Source organism: Acanthochromis polyacanthus, chromosome 20 (genome assembly GCF_021347895.1).
Source record: "Acanthochromis polyacanthus isolate Apoly-LR-REF ecotype Palm Island chromosome 20, KAUST_Apoly_ChrSc, whole genome shotgun sequence".
NCBI lineage: Eukaryota > Metazoa > Chordata > Actinopteri > Pomacentridae > Acanthochromis > Acanthochromis polyacanthus.
Window position 1 is genome coordinate 25,483,888 of NC_067132.1, and position 22,600 is coordinate 25,506,487.

General features: G+C 39.3%; 2 protein-coding genes and 1 long non-coding RNA gene across 4 annotated transcripts in view; 1 reads left to right on the forward strand and 2 right to left on the reverse strand.

Moving 5' to 3' along the window:
* The window catches only part of gpr158a (G protein-coupled receptor 158a), a 97,977-nt gene extending 89,745 nt beyond the window's left edge, over nt 1-8,232 (reverse strand). The window contains exon 1 of one of the 2 annotated variants that reach the window (XM_022193899.2): nt 6,956-8,232. In XM_022193899.2, coding sequence (XP_022049591.2) covers nt 6,956-7,830 — 875 coding nt within the window. In that variant the 5' untranslated portion in view covers nt 7,831-8,232. The remainder of the gene's footprint in view (nt 1-6,955) is intronic. The other variant, XM_022193900.2, reaches the window with a different exon arrangement.
* A 57-nt stretch (nt 8,233-8,289) lies between these two features.
* LOC110951009 (uncharacterized) lies at nt 8,290-12,487 on the forward strand. The gene is made up of 2 exons (XR_007938446.1): nt 8,290-10,027; nt 10,107-12,487. It is a non-coding gene; the product is annotated as an uncharacterized LOC110951009 (long non-coding RNA).
* Nucleotides 12,488-12,571: 84 nt separating this feature from the next.
* ptchd3a (patched domain containing 3a) lies at nt 12,572-21,691 on the reverse strand. Its single transcript, XM_022193893.2, has 4 exons — nt 20,706-21,691; nt 18,445-18,566; nt 16,736-16,881; nt 12,572-15,545 (listed from the first exon to the last, which is right to left on the reverse strand). The coding sequence occupies exons 1-4, from the start codon at nt 21,417-21,419 to the stop codon at nt 13,969-13,971; spliced, it is 2,559 nt and encodes an 852-aa protein (XP_022049585.2). The 5' UTR covers nt 21,420-21,691; the 3' UTR covers nt 12,572-13,968.
* Nucleotides 21,692-22,600: the final 909 nt, after the last annotated feature.

Here is a 22,600-nt window from a genome sequence, read left to right on the forward strand (position 1 = left end):
GTTAAAAAAACAAAACACTGCCTGCAATTCAACTGAAAAATCCCTGAATTTTTGTCACATCAATGTTGGACTCATGGTTTCTTGGGTGCACTGAAATGCAAAGATTTTTGTTTTTTATATATACTATCTGGAACAAGTGGTTTATTTTTGGAAAATTTTTAAAACTCTGACATATATTAAGAGAAAAATCGGATCAAATATCATGGTTTTGAGCCATTGAAAAGCTGAAAATTGGATGATTTCTTCTGTTTTTGCATTTTCTTGCTGTGGTAAACTGTGTAATTTTGGATTTTTTGAAAAGAAAACAAAGTTTTTGAACCCCCCATAAGGAATTTGGAGTTCAAAGGGTCTATTTTACAGTTCAAATCTGCTTTTTTTTTTTATCTTAATCTCTTCATTTGTTGCCATACTTATCTTCTCTCAGCTCTGTGTAAACACAGCCTGCAGTTCAACCGAAAAATGTTTTTACACGATTGGGTGCAGATAGTGATTTAGAATAAAGTGAATTTGATCATTTTAAGCCGTCAGAAAGTTGAAAATCAGATGATTCTTCATGTTTTCTATTGTCTCTTGCTACGATAAATAGTGTAATTATTTAGAATTTTTAAAGAAAACATGCTTTTCGATCCCACACGGGACAATTTTAGGTTCAGAAGGTTAAAAAGGGGTCTGATGTTGCTGATAGCAAATTAGCACAAGGTGAAACAGCAATGATGCCTCTGGAAATATTATAGGGAGATACGTCAGAAGAACAAAAGGACAAAGGGATATTCTTCTGTGATTAGGTTTCAGCTATTTTGGAAGCTCAGTATCGATTATCTTGAAGCTACAAAACCTCCCTGAACTCAGACCCTTCTGTGTCTGTCCTCTCTGCTATTTGTTCTAATATCTAGAGTTCTTTTCATCACTTCACAGCTACATTCCACATCTTTTCCCACACCAGCACAGGCCTCTGAAGCCTCCTCCATAATACCACGGCTCTGTTTCGCTCACATCAGATTACTGAAGGATAAACCTACAGAAGGAATATTACTGATTTATCAGTATAATACCACCAAAATCACTGAGATTATTCCCGTCATTAGCAGCATTACGAGGACTGTATCATCTCTTCGCAGCGCAGCAGAAAAAGCCCGGGTAGCTGGGTTTTTCTCCGGCGTTGACATTTAGTGGCTGAAGGCATCGTATTGACAGGCCACCTTACTGAGCAGCGGAGTCCCACTGACGTCAGCAGTGAGAGAAGGAGCATCTTAGGGATCTTTAACCCCCGCTTCCTTCAGAAAACCTTACAATTTCGTCATTCTTGCGTCTTCATCAGGTTGGACGGCTTCCTTCTGTGAATTATCCCGACGCACTAATCACTGTCGCGCTTTAGCTGCGAATATCAGCTAATTTTCCTCTTGGATGCATTTTTTTTCTTCACCCTCTTTCATCTCAGTTTAGCATCAAACATTAGCGCGTTTAGCCTCGGGAATTGTGGGGTTTTCTTCCTGTTTGTTTCTGGATGGTGTCCATCCAAGCAGATGCCGCTGGTTCCTCCTGGAGCTCCAGGCCTCCCGCTCTGTTCCACTGCTGGGCATCCCACAGCAGGCAGCCAGTCCAGACTCGAGCTGCTTGTGCAGTAAATCAGGAGGATTCTGTCATCTAATTAGAACCTCTTCGCCCTTTGGAGGAATATGCTGAAAATACATATATATTTCTGAAGCGTTTGGTTGTACTTTTAACCCTCATGTCGTCCTGTGGGTCAAAATTGACCCATTTTAAAGTTTAAAAATGTGGAAAAAAATATATATTTTTGCAGTGGAACTTCAACTTTTTTTGGAAATCTTTGAACATTTTTTTGGGGAAAAAAGAAATGTTAAAAATGTTTCTTAAGAATATTCACAAAAATGTGAATGTTGTGACGTTCTTAAACAAAATACGAGAAGTTTTACCGATATATATGTAATCACTTTAGATATTTTTAGGATTTTTTTGGAATATTTTTACTCATTTTTTGAAAATATTTACTAGAATTTTCTTGCCACATTTGAGGGATTTTTTGAAAAAAAATCAAACTTGTGAAGGAATTTTTTAAGGCATTATTGGAATTTTCCTCCTGAAGCAAATCTTCAGAAATTTAGGGAATTTTTTTTGCTGAATTTTTGCCTTTTTTCAGGCAAGGAAACAATATTTTTTGGTGCCCATTAATGAGGACAACGGAAGGGTTAAACTTGATCTGCTCATATTAACCCTCCTGTCGTCCTGTGGATTGACCCATTTTAAAGTTTGAAAATGTGGAACAAAATCTATATTTTCACAGTGAAACTCCTGATGTCCACATTTTCAACTTTTTTTTGGAAATCTTTTTTTTTTTGGAAACATTTTTTGGTAGAAAAAAATGTTTTAAAATGTTTCTTTAAGAACATTCACACAAAAAAAAACATTTTTTTGGTGAATTTTCATAAAGAAAATATTAGAATTTTTACCGATATATATGTAATCACCTTAGATATTTTTAGGATTTTTTGGGAAGATTTTTACTCATTTTTGAAAAATATTTATAAGAATTTTCTTGTCAAATTTTGGGGATTCCTTTAAATAAAACTTTTAAGGGAAACTTTTATGGAATTGTTGCAACTTTCTTCCTGAAGATTTTACAAATTTTCAGAAATTTAGGGAATTCTTTTGCTGAATTTTGGGATTTTTTTCGGACAAGGAAACACTATTTTTTGGTGTCTGTAAATGAAGACAACAGGAGGGTTAAGATACTTTCAATTAGTTTGTCTTATTATTCTGCTGCTGCCTCAGCTCACTTCAGCCTCAAAGCAATTAAAGTCCGTGTTGTGAAAGGTGAGTTTGAAGTACAGTGTGTGTAATACATACAGCAGCTCCTGTCTCATTTTCTCTTCTGTGTAGTCCCACTTTGTGTGTTTGCTCGGGCTCTTTTTTCCTTCGCCTCTGTAGTCATGAGCTGAAGTTAGAGTGATCTGCCAATTAGGACAACACATCCTGAAGAATGTCTGAGCCTCCGACAATGGCATGCACACAAACACGCACACAGATACAACAGCCAGTCCTCTCTGTGCGGTCTAATCTGCCTCCCCTGCGCCTCGAGTGCAGCTGAACAGACAGACGGGGAGAGAAGAGATGAAGTGTGAGAGGTGCGATTTCTTGCACCTTCGCAGAAACAACAGGTCGATCCATCACAAACACATGTCCACACACTCCTGCTCTAACAAGTCGCACGAGTTGTTTAGCACCTGCGTGTTCAACAAACAAAACGGGGGAAGAAGAGAAGCAAGAAAAGACACCTCGGTTTGTACTCATTTCCATATGGCAGATGCATAAAAAGACAAGTCACCTTGCGTCTTTCGCTGCAGCCCCCAAAACCGGAAGTGACTGAAGCACGGAGAGGCTGGAAATAAAGACGCCCGGGTTTTTTGTTCTACATCTTTCATTATTAATTCATTGTCGTATTGATTGTGTATTCATCTGGAGGGAAAGCGGAGGGGAGCTGCTGTCTGAGGTGGCTATATTAGCCAGCGTTTCCCTTCCTCTCCTGTTTCTAATCTGGCAGCGAGCTGGGAGGATGCAGGATGAGCCGCCTGCTGCTTTGATATGAGCGTCTGAAAGATGGCTGTCAGGAGAGAAACAAATGAGCGAGAGGGACATGAGAACGCGCAGAAAGCTGCTTTTGTGGCCTGAAATGCTCCACGATTGAGAGGAGACTTTAACTAAGGGCAGTTTGGGAAGCATAAATTAATTTGAAGGCCAAAAATGCACATAAACGTGGCAATAAATGTAGTGAGCAGCATATTCTCTGTTAAAATTCAAAGTCGTTTGCAGTGTTTGGATCAGCTGGATGGAAAGAAATCCTTAAATGAAACAAATCATCAGGAAAACATAGAAGAGTTTTCAAAAATATGTTTAATTGTGGTATTAAATGGAGTTTACTGACATATTTAGAGTTCAAATATTGGTTTTCCTGATGTTTTCCTAATCTTTTTCTTGCCTCTAATAGATATTTATCTGCATTTTTCATTCCCTGTGTTCAAAATCCTTAGTATTTTTTGTTGTTATCATGAAATGCCCTGTGTCTTCTGGAATAATTCAACATTTTGGGGCGCTGTGTTCGTTAATTTAGCTGCCAAAAGTCTCTCTCTGCATCGTTTCCATGATGCTAAAGCTGGCACTGATTAGCCTAGCTTAGCATGAAGACCGGAAGCAAGGGGAGACAGCTTTCCTGGGTGCGCAAAATTCACAAAGCAGCACCTCTAAAGCTGGATTGATTATTTTTCATGGTTTCTTTATGCATTTACTCGTAACTCTCTGAACCTCGGAACTTGCCAGTGAGTTTAAAAGGCGTGTTCTCCTTTTAAAAATCAATGAAATTACATCTTTATCAGTGCCAGAAGCTGTAAAAAAAATTGACAGAATAATCGGCTTTTCAACTCTGTAGGGCCCTTGAATGAATCATGTATGATGTGCAGTTCGGTGGTGAAACAGAACTAAAACTCAATTGTTTCTCATCGAAATCACTTTATACTACATGTCTCGCGTAAAAAGCTGCCAAAAATAAATGAGTAGCAGGCTTCTGTAGAAACCAGAAATGCTTTGCCGCTGTCAATCTTTTCATCTTTCAGTTGCAAAAAATAGTTAAATGACAAAAAAAATGGACTCAGCTGAACTGCAGGCAGTGTTTCAACAGAACTGAGTTTGTGGAGCCACCATTTATTTGCCTGGTATCGGTAACACCTGTGAGTGTGTGGCCAACATTTTTTACATACGGAATCCAGTTTTTAACATTTTTGGCAAAACAAAATTTGTGTTTTTTCTTTTTTTTTTTTTTTGCAATCTAAGGCATAATAACTGTGCCGTACTTAGAGAACACATTTTAAAGTTCTCTCTACGTCTATCCATGATTGTGTTGTTTCTGTAGAGGTGCAGGACTTTAGGCTGCAGCAAAAACAAAGTGCTCACAGTGAGTAAAACTGTAGTGGAAGCAAAAAATGCCCAGAAACTGCTCATCGATCCTAATGCTAAGCTAAGCTAACTATCTCCTTGCCCATCTTCATATGAGTCAGTGTATAATTGTGGGACTTTTCGTATAATACTTCACATTTTTTGCTGTTTTCAGGCCTAAAATCAACATGGCCCCCTATAACCAAACACCACGTGGCATTTTCACAGAAAGGTTCTTCTAAACATTACATATACATTTGAGTAAAATTGAAAGTTATTTATAAGGATATTGTAGTAAACCTGTTGACTCTTGACTCACACTCTACTTTATGTTAAATAACTCAGAAAGCCTTAGAGACTGGCCAGTCTTTTCTTCAGGAGGAAATGACATCACATGGAGGAGGTCATGTGATCTGGAATTAACACGCTTCCTTGAGAAGTGTTTTTTTGTAATGGGTAACTTAGCTTAAAGTCATACAATTTGTTATTTTCCAGATAAAATTTGTTATATTGCCAGAAAAGAAATATCTGTCATAATTATCTCAACTTAATAAAAACAACACAATCAAAACTATTTTTGAATAAACTCATTTTATTATAGTTTAGCTAATTAGAAGGTGGTTGTTATTAAATTTGAACGGTTATTTAGTTGACATTTTTAGTGATATCCAGTCATTTTTGCTAGTAAGTGATTATTTCCACAATAAATAATGATGAAATTTGTAAAGACATGATCATAATGACCATAACAAACATTTACTTTTAATAACAATGCATGCAAGATATATCCCAAAGTCCCTTAATTATATATTGACCCATATATTCTGTATGGAGTAGCTTCCATCTTCCTGTCTAAACAACATGCTTCACATTCTGTTGAATATTTCTTCAGGCACATCGCTTTTTGTACAGATCCTTTCTGTTTTTCATCTCTAAGCGAGCCTACATTGTTCACAGTGAGGCCACCAAGAGTTCAGATCTGCTCCTGAAAGACCTCCGCTGTCCTCATGTGTGAGGAAAACTAATTCATGAATGGACTTTGTTCCCCTGCTCCTCCAAGGATCTTTCTTCTGGAGACCATTCCGCTCTTCGGGGACATAAAACAACACCTCCCATCTCACTCTGGAGGCCTCAAGCTGAACGTTAAAACTGCTAATTTGGCATTAAAGCGGCTTCAACTCCATCTGCAAACAAATCTGGCCTCGCTAATAAACCGTAAGCTCCGAGACAGGTTTGATTTTTCATCAGCTGAGGCTAATTTACTATCAGATCTGTGTGTGGAGCTGCTGTGAGAGGCTTTAGTCTTGGATAACACCAGGTAGCTGATAGCCTATTACAGCATAATCACTGCAGGTTTTGACTCATTTGCAATCCGTGGCTGCCTGTGAGCAACTTGAGTGTATCAATTAAAGATTCATTGAAGGCAGCACACACACACACACACACACACACACACACACACACACACACACACACACACACACACACACACACACACACACACACACAGCCAAACCAAGCGATCCGGATTAAATATTCATTGAGAAGATGCTGGTCAGGATCCTATGGAGCTTTAACACTTGACTGCTGAAGCTGCAGCAGAGGTGGCTTTAGGACATCAACAAACACATTTCAGCGCTTTTTCTTCATCTGGCTGCTGGGGAAGAAGCTTCTGACTCACTGCAGATTTCTTCAAGAAAGGGGAGAAGAAATTTCCTGAGTAGTAAAGCATGCAGCCGAGTGAATTTGAAAAATGAATTAGGGCCTGTAGCCAGAGGTTTTTCCACCGCTGCTGCTACATCCAGTAACATCCAGGGTTATTTTTAGCAGCTCCCACTGCCTTGTCACACAGGAGGGGAAGAAGAAAACCCCCTTAGAATAACCAGAGACAGGCAGAGGGCGGTTAAACCCACCTGGACTCACCTTTAGGCTGATTGTTTCACCTATATGAGCATGATTTGGCGGAAATTTTGTTCATTTTATGCAGATTTCCCCCCCTTTGGGTGCCTACCTGAATTCAGGAGCCAGGTTGGACTTGAGGCCATAGAAGGCAGCAGAAAGTGTCAAAAGCCAACGGGGGACAAAATTCCCATTCTCACACTCCAGGTAGGGCGCAGACCACTTCACGTGCGTCTTGTCCGGGATAAAACTCTCCCCTCTTCTCAGGGAATTGCCCACCGATTTGAGATCTTGGCTCAGCACCCTCTTATGGAAGCCGGGGCTCTTCTTGTCTTTCATCTCGTGGTACCACTCCGTGTCTGCGGTGCGGTTGTGCAGATGGTGGTGGGCCACGCTGGACAGATCCTGGAGGACGATCTCCCCGCCGGCCCTGGTGGCTTGGAGGAGCACGGAGGGCCCCGAGAAGGACGCATCCCCGCTAAAAGTCACGACCGCCCGGTGGATCTTGGCGTCTCCCTCCAGAATGCTCCTGACCAGGGCATGGTACCACTCCATGTCTCGCCTCACACTCTGCTCCCTGGACCTGTTGGCTTGCAGGATCATGTTGAGGAAGTTTGTGGCGTGCAGCACCGTATCCAGCACGCTGCCCATGGAGCGATGAGGGGCTGCGTGTGACCTTCCCCGCAGAGAGGTGAGCTCATACTTCCGCGAGCAGTTGGCGTGCTTCAAGGTGCTCGAGTCCCCCGTGTGCAGGAAAGCCGTGACCACCCGTGGGAGAAGCTCTTCGATTTTCTGCGGCAGCTCCGACGCCGCCGCCGTCTCCCCGGGAGGAGGAGGTGGATGAGGCGCACGGAGATGCGCCAGCTGCGGACGGTGGTGCGTCTGAGCGCCGCGGATCTCCTCCCGTGCACCGATTTCTGACCATTTGTGGCTCGATCCGATCACAAATCCCACTTGCAGCAGCAGCGACAATCGGAAAACAGCCATGTCCCTTCCCAAAGAGAGTCCACAGATGCTCGGAATTAACAGCTGTGAGGAGGAGGAGGAGGAGGTGGTGGGGGGGAAAGAGGAAAAAAATGGACCAAATTGCTCCGCTAAACCATCGCTTCACCACTTGTAGGATATTCTTGTAAGCTCCACGCCTCTGTTCTTGAAAACCCTCTTCTGTATCCTCGTCAAATCCTCTTTTCTTCTTCTTCTCCTTCTATCTTCTATCTTCCAGATGCCTCATGCAGCTTGTTGATGTGGAGTCTCCGCTTGCAGCTGTTTTCTGTGTTGACTGTTGGCTGCGCGGCGGACCTTCTCCTCCTGCGTGGAGCTACATAGACTGAATCAAAACGAGGAGGAAGGGAGGGGGCAGCTTGTTATTATATTTATATATATCTTTTTTTTTTCTTTTAGGGAGTCGGGGAGCTTCTCTCTTGGATGGCAAACGCACTCCGCCCTCTTCCGACCACAGCGAGCATTAAGTAAGCCTATAAAAGCAGCAGAGAGACACATCAGGCTCGGTGCGCCCTCAGAGCCCGTCTTCTCCATCAGCTCATAGGGCTCCACCGGCGCCATTGATCCGCCTTTGGCCGCTTCTTCTGTCAATCAGCGGCAGCAGTTTGGTGGAGCGGTGAGGGAGCTGTCCGGTGCTGAAACGCAAAAACTCTCAAATATAAGCTCCCAATTTTACACTAAGAGTCCCCGTTCTGATGTTTATCACTATATAAGAGCAGCTCAGTCATCCACTTTGATTTGAAGTTGCTTTTACTCTCTGTTTAATTTCCTTCACTTCACTTTTTATACCTCCAGAGCTCAGTAAAAGTTTCTTTAAGTGCAATTTGTGTCAAACTGGAAGCTTAAAATGGTGCAGACAAGATGTTTTTAGCTGATTGTGGAAGTGTGTGGAAGCACATGAAAATAAGAGGAACTAAAGGAATTATGATGGTTTGTTGTATTTTATTGCTTATGTGACAATACAATGTGAAATATTATACATAAACAACATGTAATACATAAACAAACAAACAAGGGTGCCAGAAAAGAAATATCATAAATGATGTATTACTGTAACGCTCAAAATGTGTTAAAACAGTGACAATAATGGAAACTATATGTAAAATAATTACTTCTTGGCTTTTTGTGTTTATTTTCGTTGCAAAAAAATAATTTTTTTTCTGCTATTTTACCAGTTATCTGCAAAATTAAAAAAAATAACAACAATATTTTCACAGTAAAACAGTGTTTTTTTGTTCAAATATTGCAAAAATGTAGACTTTATTTACTTGTTTGGCTTTTTAACGGTACACATGTAAATTTGATTTTTTTTCAGTGATTTTACAAGATATCTGTAACTTAGCAAAACAGGGAAAATCTGTAAACTAACCATTAACGTATATAGTGTCAACTGTTAATTTGCACATTTTTTCTTCCAAATAGCTGGAAGATTTTTTATTTTGATGTGAACATTATTTTTGCCATATAAATGATCACTTTTTGTCTGTAACTTTACCAGATATTATCTGTAAGTTAACAAAACAGTGAAAGGTTGTAAAATAATGGTAAATTGTTACCAAAAAGCTGCTTTAAAAACTGTCTTTTTTGCTTTTTTTTACACTGTATAAAATGTAAATTGAGTTACAATCAAAGACTAATGATAAAGTGGTCCTGCTGTTGTCCTTTAGTTAAATTCAACTACAACCCCTCTTAACACATCTAAACATTTAATATTCAAGGTAAAAGACACTTTTCATATTAAAGCAAACATCTTAGATTGTACTTGGGTGTAAAATAAACAAGCAAAACAAAACAAAAACAAAGTATATCAGCTATGTGGGTGTTGTTTGAAACAAGACACAGAAAACTAAAGAACTCGTGTGGCTTATAGGATCCCTTTACTTGAGATAAGAAGCTCAGTGAAAGCGTGGGTTAATCACAGTTTGGAGACAGTTCGAGGAAGACTCTTTTTTGTCTGAACAACACAATACACCTACATACAAAATGAGCTTTAGAGATTAATGGTTTTCCCAATTTTACTTTTGCAGAACTTGACTGGTCCACAAAGAGCTCTGGCTTGAACTTACGACATCCAAGCCTTTCCAAAAAGAGTAGGTGAAATGTTTGGGTGCTTCTCCAGTCCTTCACTTCAACCTGAATACGTGTAAAACCAATAACGTGGCTCCTTCGTGTGTTAATCAGGGTAATTGCACTTCAGGATTTAGGTTTAATTAAGTTGCAGAAGAGGAATGTCATCCGTTTCTGTCTCTCCTTCTTATTAGATCCTCCCTCCCGGCCTGTCTTTCTCCCGGGTGGAGGGCCATGTCACGTCACGCTGTGTGGGCTTCAGGCATCTCGTCCTGGAGGCAGGGCGAAGGAAGACAGGCGTGACGGAGGGTGACAGAGCTGGGAGTCGGCCTGAGCGCTGCAGGGACCATGAAGGATGCTCAAAGTGAGAACCTGAGGACCCTTTTTTTGTTTTTTGTTTTTTGGCCAACCGGCAGCAAAAGCCGCTGCATCCCAGGTTTGCTTGTCCTGTGTTGAAATGTTGATAGGGGTGAAACTGCGATGAGGTGTCACTGCACCGCTGTACAGAAAGTTCTCAGTCTCAAACAAGCACCAAAGTGACTTTGTCCTTCTGAAAGAATGAAATAGGTGAGTGGACGGCATTTTGTTAGTGTGGAAAAAGGGGGGAAATGAGACAGAATCTGGGTTTACTAATAATAAAATATGCTTTTATCAATTTAATGTGGAGCTTTGTGTTGTGAGAAGGTTTGGATACTGAGTAAATGTTGTCCAGTCTCTATAACACTTCAGGATACAGAACATCCTGAAGTGTTTTCACATATTTCTCCATTGGGGCATGTCAGAAAAAAGATAAGATAATCCAAAATTCTTGTGCCAGATGATGATCAGAAAAAACAAATGACATAATATTTGAAATGTGGTGCTTAAAAGGTAGGAAAGTAATAGCATAGAAGTACAGTGCATTGCTGAAGTAAAATAAGTGAGCTAAATAGACTAGAATAGAACAATAAAAGGTAATGTTGGACATTATACTGAGGTAATTAATTAAATCACACATGATTATAAAGTAGTCGTCACATAAAAGCAAAATGTTGCACCTGAAAATGAAATATTGCACCTCAAAAATGAGATAAAAATAAAATATTGCATGTAAAAATTAGATTAAAATGAAACATTGTACTTTGTAAATTAGATGAAAATAAAATATTTCAGCTCAAAATGACATTAAAATGAAATATTGCACCTCAAAAATAAGATGAAAATGAAATAATGATCTGATTGATAATGAAAAAATGACATTTAAAATGAAATACTGCACATGGAAAGTTATATTAAATAAAACATTGCACCTTGAAAATGAGAGGGAACTAAAATATTACACCTAAAAATAAGATGAAAATAAAATATTGCCCCTCAGAATTACAATAAAATGAAATATTGTATATCAAAAATGATATTAAAATGAAATGTTGCACCTCATAAATGAGCCTAAAATGAAATATTGCACCTTACAGTGACGTTGTCTGAAAATGGCAGTGAAATGTTGCACGTGTAATAAAACTACTGCACATGCAAATTAAATGTTACCCATGAAAATTTAAATATTACACATGAAAATGAAATATTGCACCTGAAAAATGAGCTAAGAATAAAATAAATGCACATTATGTTGACAATGCTGTACACAAAAGTGAAATATTGAACATAAAATGGAATTATTGCACCTGAAAAAATGTCATATAAAATATTGCATGTTGCAGTGACAATGTTGCACATTGAAATATTGCAAAAATAAAAGTGTTACATAGGATACTGAAGCTGATATTGCACAAACTATTAAGACAAGTAACATTGCAAATGATACTGTTCCTGTTCAGATCTAAGTGTCTGATCTCTGTCTTCTTACATCCTTTCTCTCCTCTCTCTTCCCTTTAGAGGCCTTCAGTGGGTTATAATTATGAGCAAAATGCTCTGAAGAACAAAAATTGAACCGATAAAAAATAAAATAAAACCCTAAAACATCAGTCACGATGATAATGATGGTCGGTGGACATCACACCTTCTCCTGAGGTGTGAGCCATCTGCACAGGTTCCTGACGTTAATGTGCTGCCAGTTGATGAATATGCCACCAACACCGTTTGCTGAAATTGAGAAACTGTGGTGCCGCTTTAATTATGTGCGGTTCTGGAATAATGTGGCATTTGAATGGCAGATCTGAGCTTTGCAGTCTTCAAAACTCCCACTGAATTCTGACTAACGGTGTTTCAGGGCGGCGTATTACGGAGCTGAGCTGAAGTGATGACAGATTCAGGTTTCATGTTCACTTGTAGGCAAACTAAAATCATCTTATAAACCAGCAATGATGTAAAGATTAGCCGTAGGATTTCTGATCACCTCCTGCTATCTCCATCCCCACCCTCACCCCAACTGTTCGAGGCAGATGGTCGCCTTCCCTGAGCCTCTTTCTGCCTGGTTTCCCCTCCCTGTTTTAGGGTTTTTCTGGTTCCATCCCACCATCGCTCATGGGAAATAAAAAGGCAGCTTTGCATTGTTGGGTTTTCTGTTTCTAATTTGTAAAGTCTGTACCCTGACTTACGCTGTGAATCTGCGCTATATAAATAAGACTGAATTGAACTGAATGAGACTTGTGTTGTTTTAGTGAATGCTGTGTCATTTACCTTATTGCTTATGCCCGATCAAACTTCAGCTTCATAAATTTCACAAGCGCACATGAAAAGGGAACAGAGTTTATTCTGTAACTTTATTGGCAAGTACAAAAAAGAAACAAACCCAATGAACTTTATAGTTGCTGACACCTAAATTATAATTAACTACACAAGCAAGCAAGTTCATGAAGGATTTTACAGTCAAATAAAATGAAATATGTCATTTGAATTCAATAAAACAGTACAGTAGACAGATTTCTAGACTAATTTTAAAATTCCTGAGTGAAAAAGAAGAAATGAGAAAAATAAAAGCATGTACAAGATAAAGTGTACAACAAAACAGAGTGAATAAAAAATACAGGCAGTCTAAACCAGACTTTATAATAACACTGATAATCTAAGTAAGGAGTTTATTGTATTAATCCACTCTACAGATAAAAAAACACCAAGACCCAGTTTCTTGCCCTGGTTGCACTTTTGCCTTGTGAGTGGCAGCAAGTTATGGCAGCTTTCTTTATTAGCAGTTCGTGTGAAACTGGTGAAATGTTTGTGTAAAATTCCCCAGTGAGAGACGACATCAATAAAGTTTCTCTTATCTTTTATTGCCCTGCGTTAAAGATAACAATCGTGCCTTCTTTTTTTATTGTGAAACAGAATTATTTCAGTGTTATCTTGTTTAATTTCAGGAAATTTTCTTTCAGCCACTTGTTTATTTACTCAGGACAACAGCAAAGCAAGTCTATGTGACCATCGTCATTCAGTGAGAGTGCTAGATAGATGTGGGTGTCATCTGCGTAACTGATGAGCAGATTTTGAAAAATGGGGAAGCAAGTGTAGATTGAAATTAAGGGGCCTAAGAAATGATCCTTGTGGGACTCCATACACCAGATTCATAGATCCTCTTCCTTCTAAGTATCATCGAAACCCAGTCTATCTATAACTAAATATTAATTATATGCAAAACTAGTTAAAAAAAACTCACTGGAAATTCCAATAATACTGAAAATAATGCACTTTATTTTCAAAGCACAAAAGTACAAAGGCCTTTAAAACAAACACAATCTACATATATTGAAATACAGTACACAGTCATGTAAAGGGGGGGAGGGATTAAACACAATGATTGATTAAAAAGAAAGAAAAAGTAAAACATTGAGGATAAAATACAAAAACAATGTTATCATCAATTAGTCTGATTGATCTGGACAAAAACAACAGAATGAATATAAACGCAAATAACTTACAAAACGCACCTAAATGTAAACCCAATGTAAATATAGGTATTTATTTTAAAAAAAGGTGTCATTTATTTGGATAATTTTAGTTGTTTTAAAGTCAATAATTGTTAAAATCATTCAACAAATGTTTAAGCAATTGCTTATACTGATTTTTCATTCACTTTTAAAGCAAATGTTTTTGAACACATCTAAACAGCCTCACAGCCCTTGGTCACAGTTTGCTGATCCTCTCTGCGGTTTCACGTTTATCTTCTTGCTCTTCCTCTGTGCCGCATGTCACCGCTGTCAGCATGACGGGGATGAAAACGAGGCCATGAATCATCCCAAGAAGCATGACAAGGAAAAAGATCTTAAAGAACGTTCTGAAGGTGTTGAAGTGACCCGTCGCTAACACTGACACACCCAAGATGGTGGACAAGGCGCCTTGAAGAATCGGGTATCCTAGATTGGACAGAGCCTCGATGGCCTTCTCGTCAGCGTTGGGTTTCTTGCTGGAGACGAAGGCGTATGAAACGTGAGCGGAGAAATCGACGGTGAATCCGATGCAGACGCTGAAGATGATCATAGAGATGGAGTCCAGGCCGACGTCCCACAGAGCCATGAAACCGGTCACCCCCGCGGTCACCGAACCAATGGAACAAGCCACGCCCAACGAGCACAGCAGGTTGGGAATCAGCAGCATCGATACGGCCAACATCACCGCTGTGATCACGACAACATTCTTAATGGTGCTTTTTACCACCACGCTGTGCTGGTCGTAGAAGATGAACTCCTGGTTGTAAACTGATAAAGAGGCTATGCTGCACTTGCTCACGGTGGATTTGAGACCTTCGAGCATGTCCACCTCCATCTTGGCGCTGTACAAGTCCACTGTCTGGATGAAAACCCGGGATGCGAAGATGACATCTCCGGTGAGGTTCACGTCTTGCTTGAAGAAGGGTAACAACTCAAAAAAGGGAGACAAATTCTTGAGAAAAACATCTTTATCATCGAGGTTCAGATGATTTTCTTGGCCATATGACAAATAGGAGTCCAGCCAGGATGTGTAGACATCCTTATCTACAAAGTCAAGGGTTTTAACGTTCTCCATGCAAGTTAGAAGTTGATGCCTCTTGGTTTTATCCCAATATGGGAAGGCCTCAGTCACAATAACCATCACAGATGGACCATAATCAGAGAAATACTCCCTATCTTTCTTCATGAATCTTGTAACGTGGGAGTTATCAGCTGCCAGATCATAAAGCTCAATCCCTTGCTGTATGTGGAAACATCCATAAATACTCACAGCTAAATATGCTACATAGAGGAAGATTACCACTCCCTTGACCCAGGGCTTGATCAAAAACGGGCCGTAGTAATCCTTAAAGAAATTATTCGCTGGGTGTTTTTTCTCCGCTCCAGTGCTCTTATCGTAGTCACCCCCCACACAGCAGATGTTGTACATCGTAGAGCGGCCATCGGGTCGGTTGGATGGTATTTTCCTGCAGGTCAGCCAGTGCCTGTTGCTGCCTTCCCGCCTCCCGTTCAGGGCCAGGAAGGCTCCGAAGAAGGTGATGGTGTAGATGTAGCAGAAGATGATGGAGGTGGCGGTGTAGAGGCAGAAGTACTGGACCGAGGGGAAGTCGGACGTGACGCCGATGAAGAACTTGAGGACGTCGGTGAGGGCGGTGATGGTGATGGACATGATGGCTTCTTTGTAGGCGTGGGCCATTCGCTCCGGCACCGGGTCGTTGACATGTGTGTGCTGCCAGTCGGACACCAAGATGAACATGTTGTTGAGGCCGATTCCTGGGAAAAGAAGTCAAAAATAATGACGTGAAGAGCTCCGTTGAGCTTTCCTGTTATAGATTTTACACGCATTTATTGCTTGAAGTATAGCAACAATAAGCAGTATTTATTTAGCGTTTAGTTTTGTAGTGACTTTGTCATGAGTCTTCACTAAAAATGAAACATTTTTATCTAAAATTATTTACTACACTACATGTCTTCTGCATGATTTGCATTGGTGACCAACAACCTTTTGTGGAAGGACTGTTTTGAGTCTTTTTCTTGGGAATTTTGCGTCTTTGTGTGCATTTACAACTGTGTTATCATATTTTTTATTGTTTTGTAGTGATTTTATAATGCATTTTCATTTAAAAAAATTAGGCATTTCTATTACCGTTTCTCTGTTTTGCACACAGCAATACTAAAAGTGATCACTGCACTCCTTCTAACCTGCATTATTCTCATTTATAAACAACAGTTCTCAGTGTCCTGGTCTGTTTTGCATCTTTTATTAGTAATTTTGCATCTTTTTGTGTCTGTTTTGCATAGGTTTTGGGTTGTTTTGTCTTATTTTATTTTTTTCTTTTAGCCCTTTACAGCATAAATTGCCAGCTACATTGGTCTGTTATCTGATTCAGTCCAGTGCCATATTTGGTTTGTGATAATTTTTAATCAGTTAAAGTCATTTTTATCCGATTTTAAATTTAGGAGTGTGTTTCTGGACAGTTATATATGCTACAGAAGATGGCAAACATCCCACCGGTGGATCTTTTAAATGCCATACAATCATGCCCAAGATAGAGCCAATAATTAATCAGCTCAAAAGAAAGAAAAAAAAAACTACGTATTACTACACATTCTTGAATTTCGAATCAGATAAAAACAGCTTGAACTGATCAAAAATATTACCAAACACATTTTAGATAATGGATGAAGTCAGATAATAGACCAAAAAACAGCATAATTAGAAATTAAGACACCAAAACAAAACTAATTTAAAAAGTATACATTAAAAATATGTCAAAGAAAATCTAAAAAACAGGCTTTCATTATATTTCAGTCCAAATGCTGACAGTCATTGATTAAATGTCGAAAAGTAAAACATCTACAACATATTTTGGGACGTGGTTGAAGAGTGTTTGCTTTGAAACACTGACTGTGCCACTTTTAGGTAAAATACTCAAAATCTACGAGAGGGTGCTTTTTCTCACCGAGTATCAGGAACGGAGCGTTTGCGACGGTGATAACGAACGGCACTCCGATGTAGAGCAGCAAGCCAAAGGAGGACAGGACAGCCAGGCCAGACGAGAGGACGCCAAACACAGCCACCCACACCTTGTTCCTCACGTTGTCCATCCTGCCAACGAGGTAAAGATAGGATGCTGAGGCAGTCGGATTGATGCCGCAAATAAAGATAACAACGCGCTGCCATTTTTATCCGAACCTGATCTCGATAAATTCCAACCTGAGCCGCTTCACAGTTACCTAAATTGCTCTCTGTCTGACCTGCACGAGTTCATAAAGTGTGGAAATGATGACATTGTGATGGAGTTTATGGAAATGTTTTGCTCTCAGATAGTTTTGAGGAATGCGAGTTATGATGTTCCCCAAGTTATGTATATATTGCTGGTGTTTTGTAACTCAATAAGCTATCTGAAGAACAGAAGGTGGTAAATTATTGTTATCTGCATGCCAAATATATAGAAGCTACTGTATGTGCCAACCATCATTTGCATTAAATGGAACAACTATGAACTTTCTAAAAATGAAGTTGTTTTTTGTTTCTTTTCCTCATACATGTGTATTTTGACATGTAAAACAGAACACACATGGATATTAAAGAAACAAGAAATAGATAAATAACTGTTGCACCTTTTACTTTAAACTGAATTTTAAAGCTTTCACTTTTGTTTATTACATTATATGTGGAAAATGATAAAGATCTGACAGTATTTTGTTAAGACAGACATATTTATGTGTTGAATATATCTCTATATATCCAGTTGTATTGGTTCCCCTGTTTTGTAATGTATTTTCACTAAAAATGAAGCATTTCTATCTACAGTGGCTTAGATTTGAGCACAGAAATACTAAAATTATTCACTATCCTACATGTTTACTGCATGATTTGCACTGATGACTGTTTTGAGTCTCTTTCTTTGTAATTTTGCATCTTTGTGGGCATTTACAGTTGTTTTCTCACATTTCTCATTTTTAAAATTGTTTTGTAGGGATTTTGTAATGCGTTTTCATTAAGAGTGAAGCATTTCTGTTACAATGACGCTGTTTTGCACATGGGAATAGCAAAAGTGGTCACTGCACTACTAACCTGCATTATTCTCATTGATAAACAGCAGCTCTCTGTGTCCTGGTCTGTTTTAGGCCTCTTTGCGGTCATTTTTCATCCTTTTATGTCTGTTATGCTTCTTTTTTTGACTATTTATCCATCTTTTTGTGGATATTTTGTATTCTTTTCCCTAATTTTAATACATTTGTTGTAATTTTGTGATAAAGTTTCACTATAAAGGATGTATTTTTTGCAGTAGTTCTGTTTTATACAAAATAATGCTAAAATTGTTCTCGACACGACATATAATCTGCATGATTTGCATTGATGAGCAACAACTTATTGTGCACTGGACTGATTTAAGTATCTTTCTTGGTAACTTGGCATCTTTTTGTGGCTATTTTGCATCTTTTGATTTGTTTTATTGTAATTTTCTTGCTGTTTTGGAGCCATTTTGACAACCTTCCACTAAAAATGAAGTGACTCCGCTTTGCACACAACAAAACCGAAATCATTCAGTACACTGCATGTAAGCTGCATCCTTCACCCTGATGAACGGCAGCTCTCCGTGTCCTGACTCGGCCTGCAGTCAGCAAATCGCTCACAGTGTGACAGTCACTGATCACTTCTTACCTCAGGCAGGATAGAACTGAGAAGGTGATAGCACAGGCATACGTGATGAGGAATAAAGGGAAGCCATCTGTGGTGTGACTGTCAATCTCCTCCTGCTTGGACTTGGAGGTGTAGTACGACACCTACAGTGGAGCACAGCAGCACAAAGAAGCCGACATGAGCGCTTAAGTCGGTTTAAACAGCGGATGTCATGACAGCAGTTACACCAGTGTGGCAGCACAGCTTGGATTCCAGGACATCGAGGCAAAAAGGAAGCGCAGAAGCACACAGACTGTGACTGTAAGACTGCATTTGAATGCTTTTTGTCGCACATTAGTTGCACTTATTTTTGAAATTAATGTCTCTTGTCCCCAAAGCAACATCTAGGTACAACAAGTTTCCCAATTTCCAAAATTAAATGTAATCATTTCATAATAATGTGTTGCAATTTATGCCTCGGCTACTTCAACGGTTTATTTAATTTTTTTTTTATACTGTGCTTTGACACATTGCGAGTATTTGCAAAACATACAGTCTCACTTATCAGGCTGTAAAAGAGCACATTTGCAGAAACAACAAAGAGGGCATAAAATTTTGTCAGCTACTGTATTCAGATTATTAACAGGTGAGGCACAAAGTGCAAATTCAAATGCTATCATAATGAACAGATGTTTTCTGAGCTCTGTATTGTTAAATTCAGCTAAAATAGCATGTTTTCTTTCTTTTCTACACGTGATTCATATTTCTGGGTCAAGGAAAGTCTATTAATAAATAATTTGGACATGTTTAGATGTAGCACTGTAACTTTATATACAATACCAACAACATACAAATTAAACTATATATCTATTTAAACATATACGTATAGCTAAATCAATTTAAATGATCTATATTCTTTTACCTGACCTAAATAAAGCTCTGTTTGTAGATTTATCTCATGTGAGCAGAGAACAAACGCCATAAAACAGGACAAGGAAGTTCTTTGGGTTCAAATGAGCGGTCCACGCTGGCCGGCTGATAGTCTAATGGGGCTGATAGGTGAAATAAGTCCTATTTGATATCTATAATATATGGCTATATGGATCCTTATTGTGAAACAACTTCTTGATCCTGACAGCTGCACTTTGTAGACCATAAACTCCACTCACTTATCTACTATAATTAAACATTAAACAACAAAATGGTTCTGGGAAATGCGAATAATAATTAAAAAAAACAAAACACATTAGATAGCTAACAGGTGGTCATATGGTCAGGTGATTATTTTGCATCTTTGTGTTTATTTTTATTGTCTAATGTGTTAAAACTCTCTTTTAGTGTTTGTTTTGCGTCCCTGTCACTGTTTTAAGTCTCTTTCTGGTAATTGTGAATCTTTTGTGGTCATTTTGCACATTTCACGTGGTTAATTGGAAGGTTTCACAGTTGTTTTTCATTTTTTTGCTGGTAATTTATATTAACTTGTGATTACTTTTATCATTTTGCTGTGATTTTGTTGTGTTTTTTTGGTCCTTTTACACCTTTTGTGACCATTTTGAATCTGCCTTTGGACATTCAACATGTTCTGGTGGTCATATTTAGCTTTTGGTTGTAATTTATGTCCTTTTCTGGTTAGTTTGTGGCTTTTTGTGAGTTATCTAAGCCTCTGTCATTTTTTTAAAGTCTCTGTCATTTTTTTGAGTTTCCGAATGGTCACTTTAGGTTCTCTGTGGTAAGTTCTATCTTTTTTGTGTTTTTTAAAAATTCCTGTGATCATTTTTTAATATTTTGTATTGTTTATGATCATTTTTAAAGTTTCTTATCCTTTTCTGGTTATTTTGTGGCTTTTTGTGATTTTTTTTAAAAAGTTTGATCATTTTTTGACATTTTTGTCATGATTTTGTGTTGTTTACAGTCATTTTTAAAGCTTCTATGTGGTCATTTGTATGTTTTTCTTGTTAGTTCAAGTCTTTTCTTCAGAAATTTTTTTAGCATTTTGACACAATTTTACATTGTTTACAGTTATTTTGAGCTTCTTTGTAGTCTTTCTGCATCATTTTGGCCGCAATTTGCATCTCTTTGTAGATATTTTTGGCTCTGTCTGAGGTTGTTTTGTGTTGCTTTAATCGACTGGTTAACGTTTCTATTAAATAATGAGGTTCTGACCCCTCAACCCTTGGGCCCCTGAGCAACCACAAAGTAAGCCCATTCAGTTATCCAACGCTGCATGACATCAAATTGTTAGATATAGTTATTAACTTAAAGAAACCAGGCAAACACAATATGAGTAGCACTGTGATACATACATCGATGTATTGGTGGTTCATCTCGTCAGACAGCAGGCTTTTAAATCCTTTCAGCCATAATTTGGAGGCTTCAGCTTCATGATCCCCCAAGAAGTACGAGAGCTTCATAGCATGAGCACTTCTCACCGAGCCTCGGCCGTCTGTCTTGACGCCGCCGAGCACAAAGCCCAAAAACACCGATCTGGATCTGTACGTGTATTCTGGGTAGGTGAGGCTGGTCGGTCCAGCTTCACTGGAGCTAAGAATGTCCAGGATGACATTGGAGATGCATTCTCCATTGGTTATGGCGCACAAGTCACTGAATCCCCGTGTTCCATTGCCCACGGTGATGTTAAGAATCTTATCGTTGAGTCTGAGGATCTCCTCGAAGGCAGGACCTTCCAGGATGTCTAGGTTGTCTCTGGCCACAGCGATGAGGGATGCAAAGTCAGGTTTGTCATACAGCCTGTCTTCGGTAAACATAGAGTCATTGTAGGGGAAGTTTTCCCGCACAAACGCTCTCGTCACCTTCGAGGGTCCTTTCCTCGGCGTGAATTGCCGCTCAAGATCATTGTCTGCCACGCGGTCGAGATTAATGAAGCCTACGCCGAGTGCTGCCGAGAGGAAAAGAGGGATTATGAAGAAATAAAAGGGATAGGAGCCTACTGTGGATCCAAGTTTCCCAAAAAGGCCCGACAGAGGCTTTGAGATGCAATCTGTGCGTCTGCAGCTCATGTTCACACTTGGAGGTTCGCACTTAGAGTGTGTCTTTATAAAGCCTGTCAAGACTGTGTCTCTCCAAACGCCCCCTTTTTTCCATTTTTTTCCCCTTCTGAATGACAGTAACAGCAATCATAAAGGCTTGATAATTACCTAACCCAGGAACAACAGCTGGGAGTGTATATGGTGTTGGTATGATCTCATGCTCCTGATGATAAAATGATAAGAAACTCTTCAAATGATAAAGCAGGAGATGGTTCAACTTTACCACAGAGACCTGGTCCAAGATTTACGAGAAGCAAACGTGACTTTGCTACAACTTATGGAAAACCACTGGCCGAGATCTCACATTTTATGATTTTACGATGCACACGCTCACAGGCGTGCCATTGCTTAGTCATGTTTTACCTACATTAGTGTGTAAATTATTATTGCATTGGTCCCACTCATAAGGAATGCTACAACTCGGCTTTGAAGCTGCAACAAAAACAGGGAGGCAGCAACAGGGTGGTGACTAAAGACATGTCCACACATATCCGGATATTTTTAAAACCGAATATCCGCCCCCCTCTGTTTAGGAAAAAATCTGCGGCCACACGTCTCCGTTTTCTACAAAAATCTCTGTCTACACGTATCCAGATACATGTACGTATATATCAAGCTTATCCAATCAGAATAAGCTTCCGTCTCGTGTCGTCACTTCCGCAAAAAACAAAATATGGCGCCAAGCTCGTTTGTGTGGACTGACAAGGAGTCGGAATTGCTTTTAAATGTTGTTTTGGAGTACAAAGGGAATAAAACCCAGCGAAGTATTGATTGGGAATCTTGCCAGAGCAAGTATGGGGACATACTGGCTCTGTTTTTAGAGCAGTATCCCGCGGAGTAAATGAGCTTGTAAGATCAAACAAGCAAAAAGCGCCTGTAGTGTTGTTGAAACCAGTACACTTTTGAGCACGTCCATTCTGCTCTGACTGTCTACAAAGGTCGCATGTCTGACGTCACAGCAGTTTTGTCGCAGGCAGTGACGTCTGCGCTCCTAAAACTCCGGTTAAGTCTGTCCACACGTAAACTCATACCCAGGGTTTTTCCCAAATCTCCACTTTGGCCGGAGTTTTCAAAACCTCCGTTTTCAGAACCAAAAACCTCCGGTTACGTGTGGATGACAGGCCGAATCGGACAAAAATATATGCGTTTTC

Coding starts and splice junctions, on each gene's coding strand:
- ptchd3a (XM_022193893.2), bottom strand. CDS start 21,419: ATGAGCTGCAGACGCACAGATTGCATCTCAAAGCCTCTGTCGGGCCTT. Junction 18,567..20,705: donor TGAACCACCAATACATCGAT/GTATGTATCACA, acceptor GCTCCACTGTAG/GTGTCGTACTACACCTCCAA. Junction 16,882..18,444: donor TCAGTTCTATCCTGCCTGAG/GTAAGAAGTGAT, acceptor CCTCGTTGGCAG/GATGGACAACGTGAGGAACA.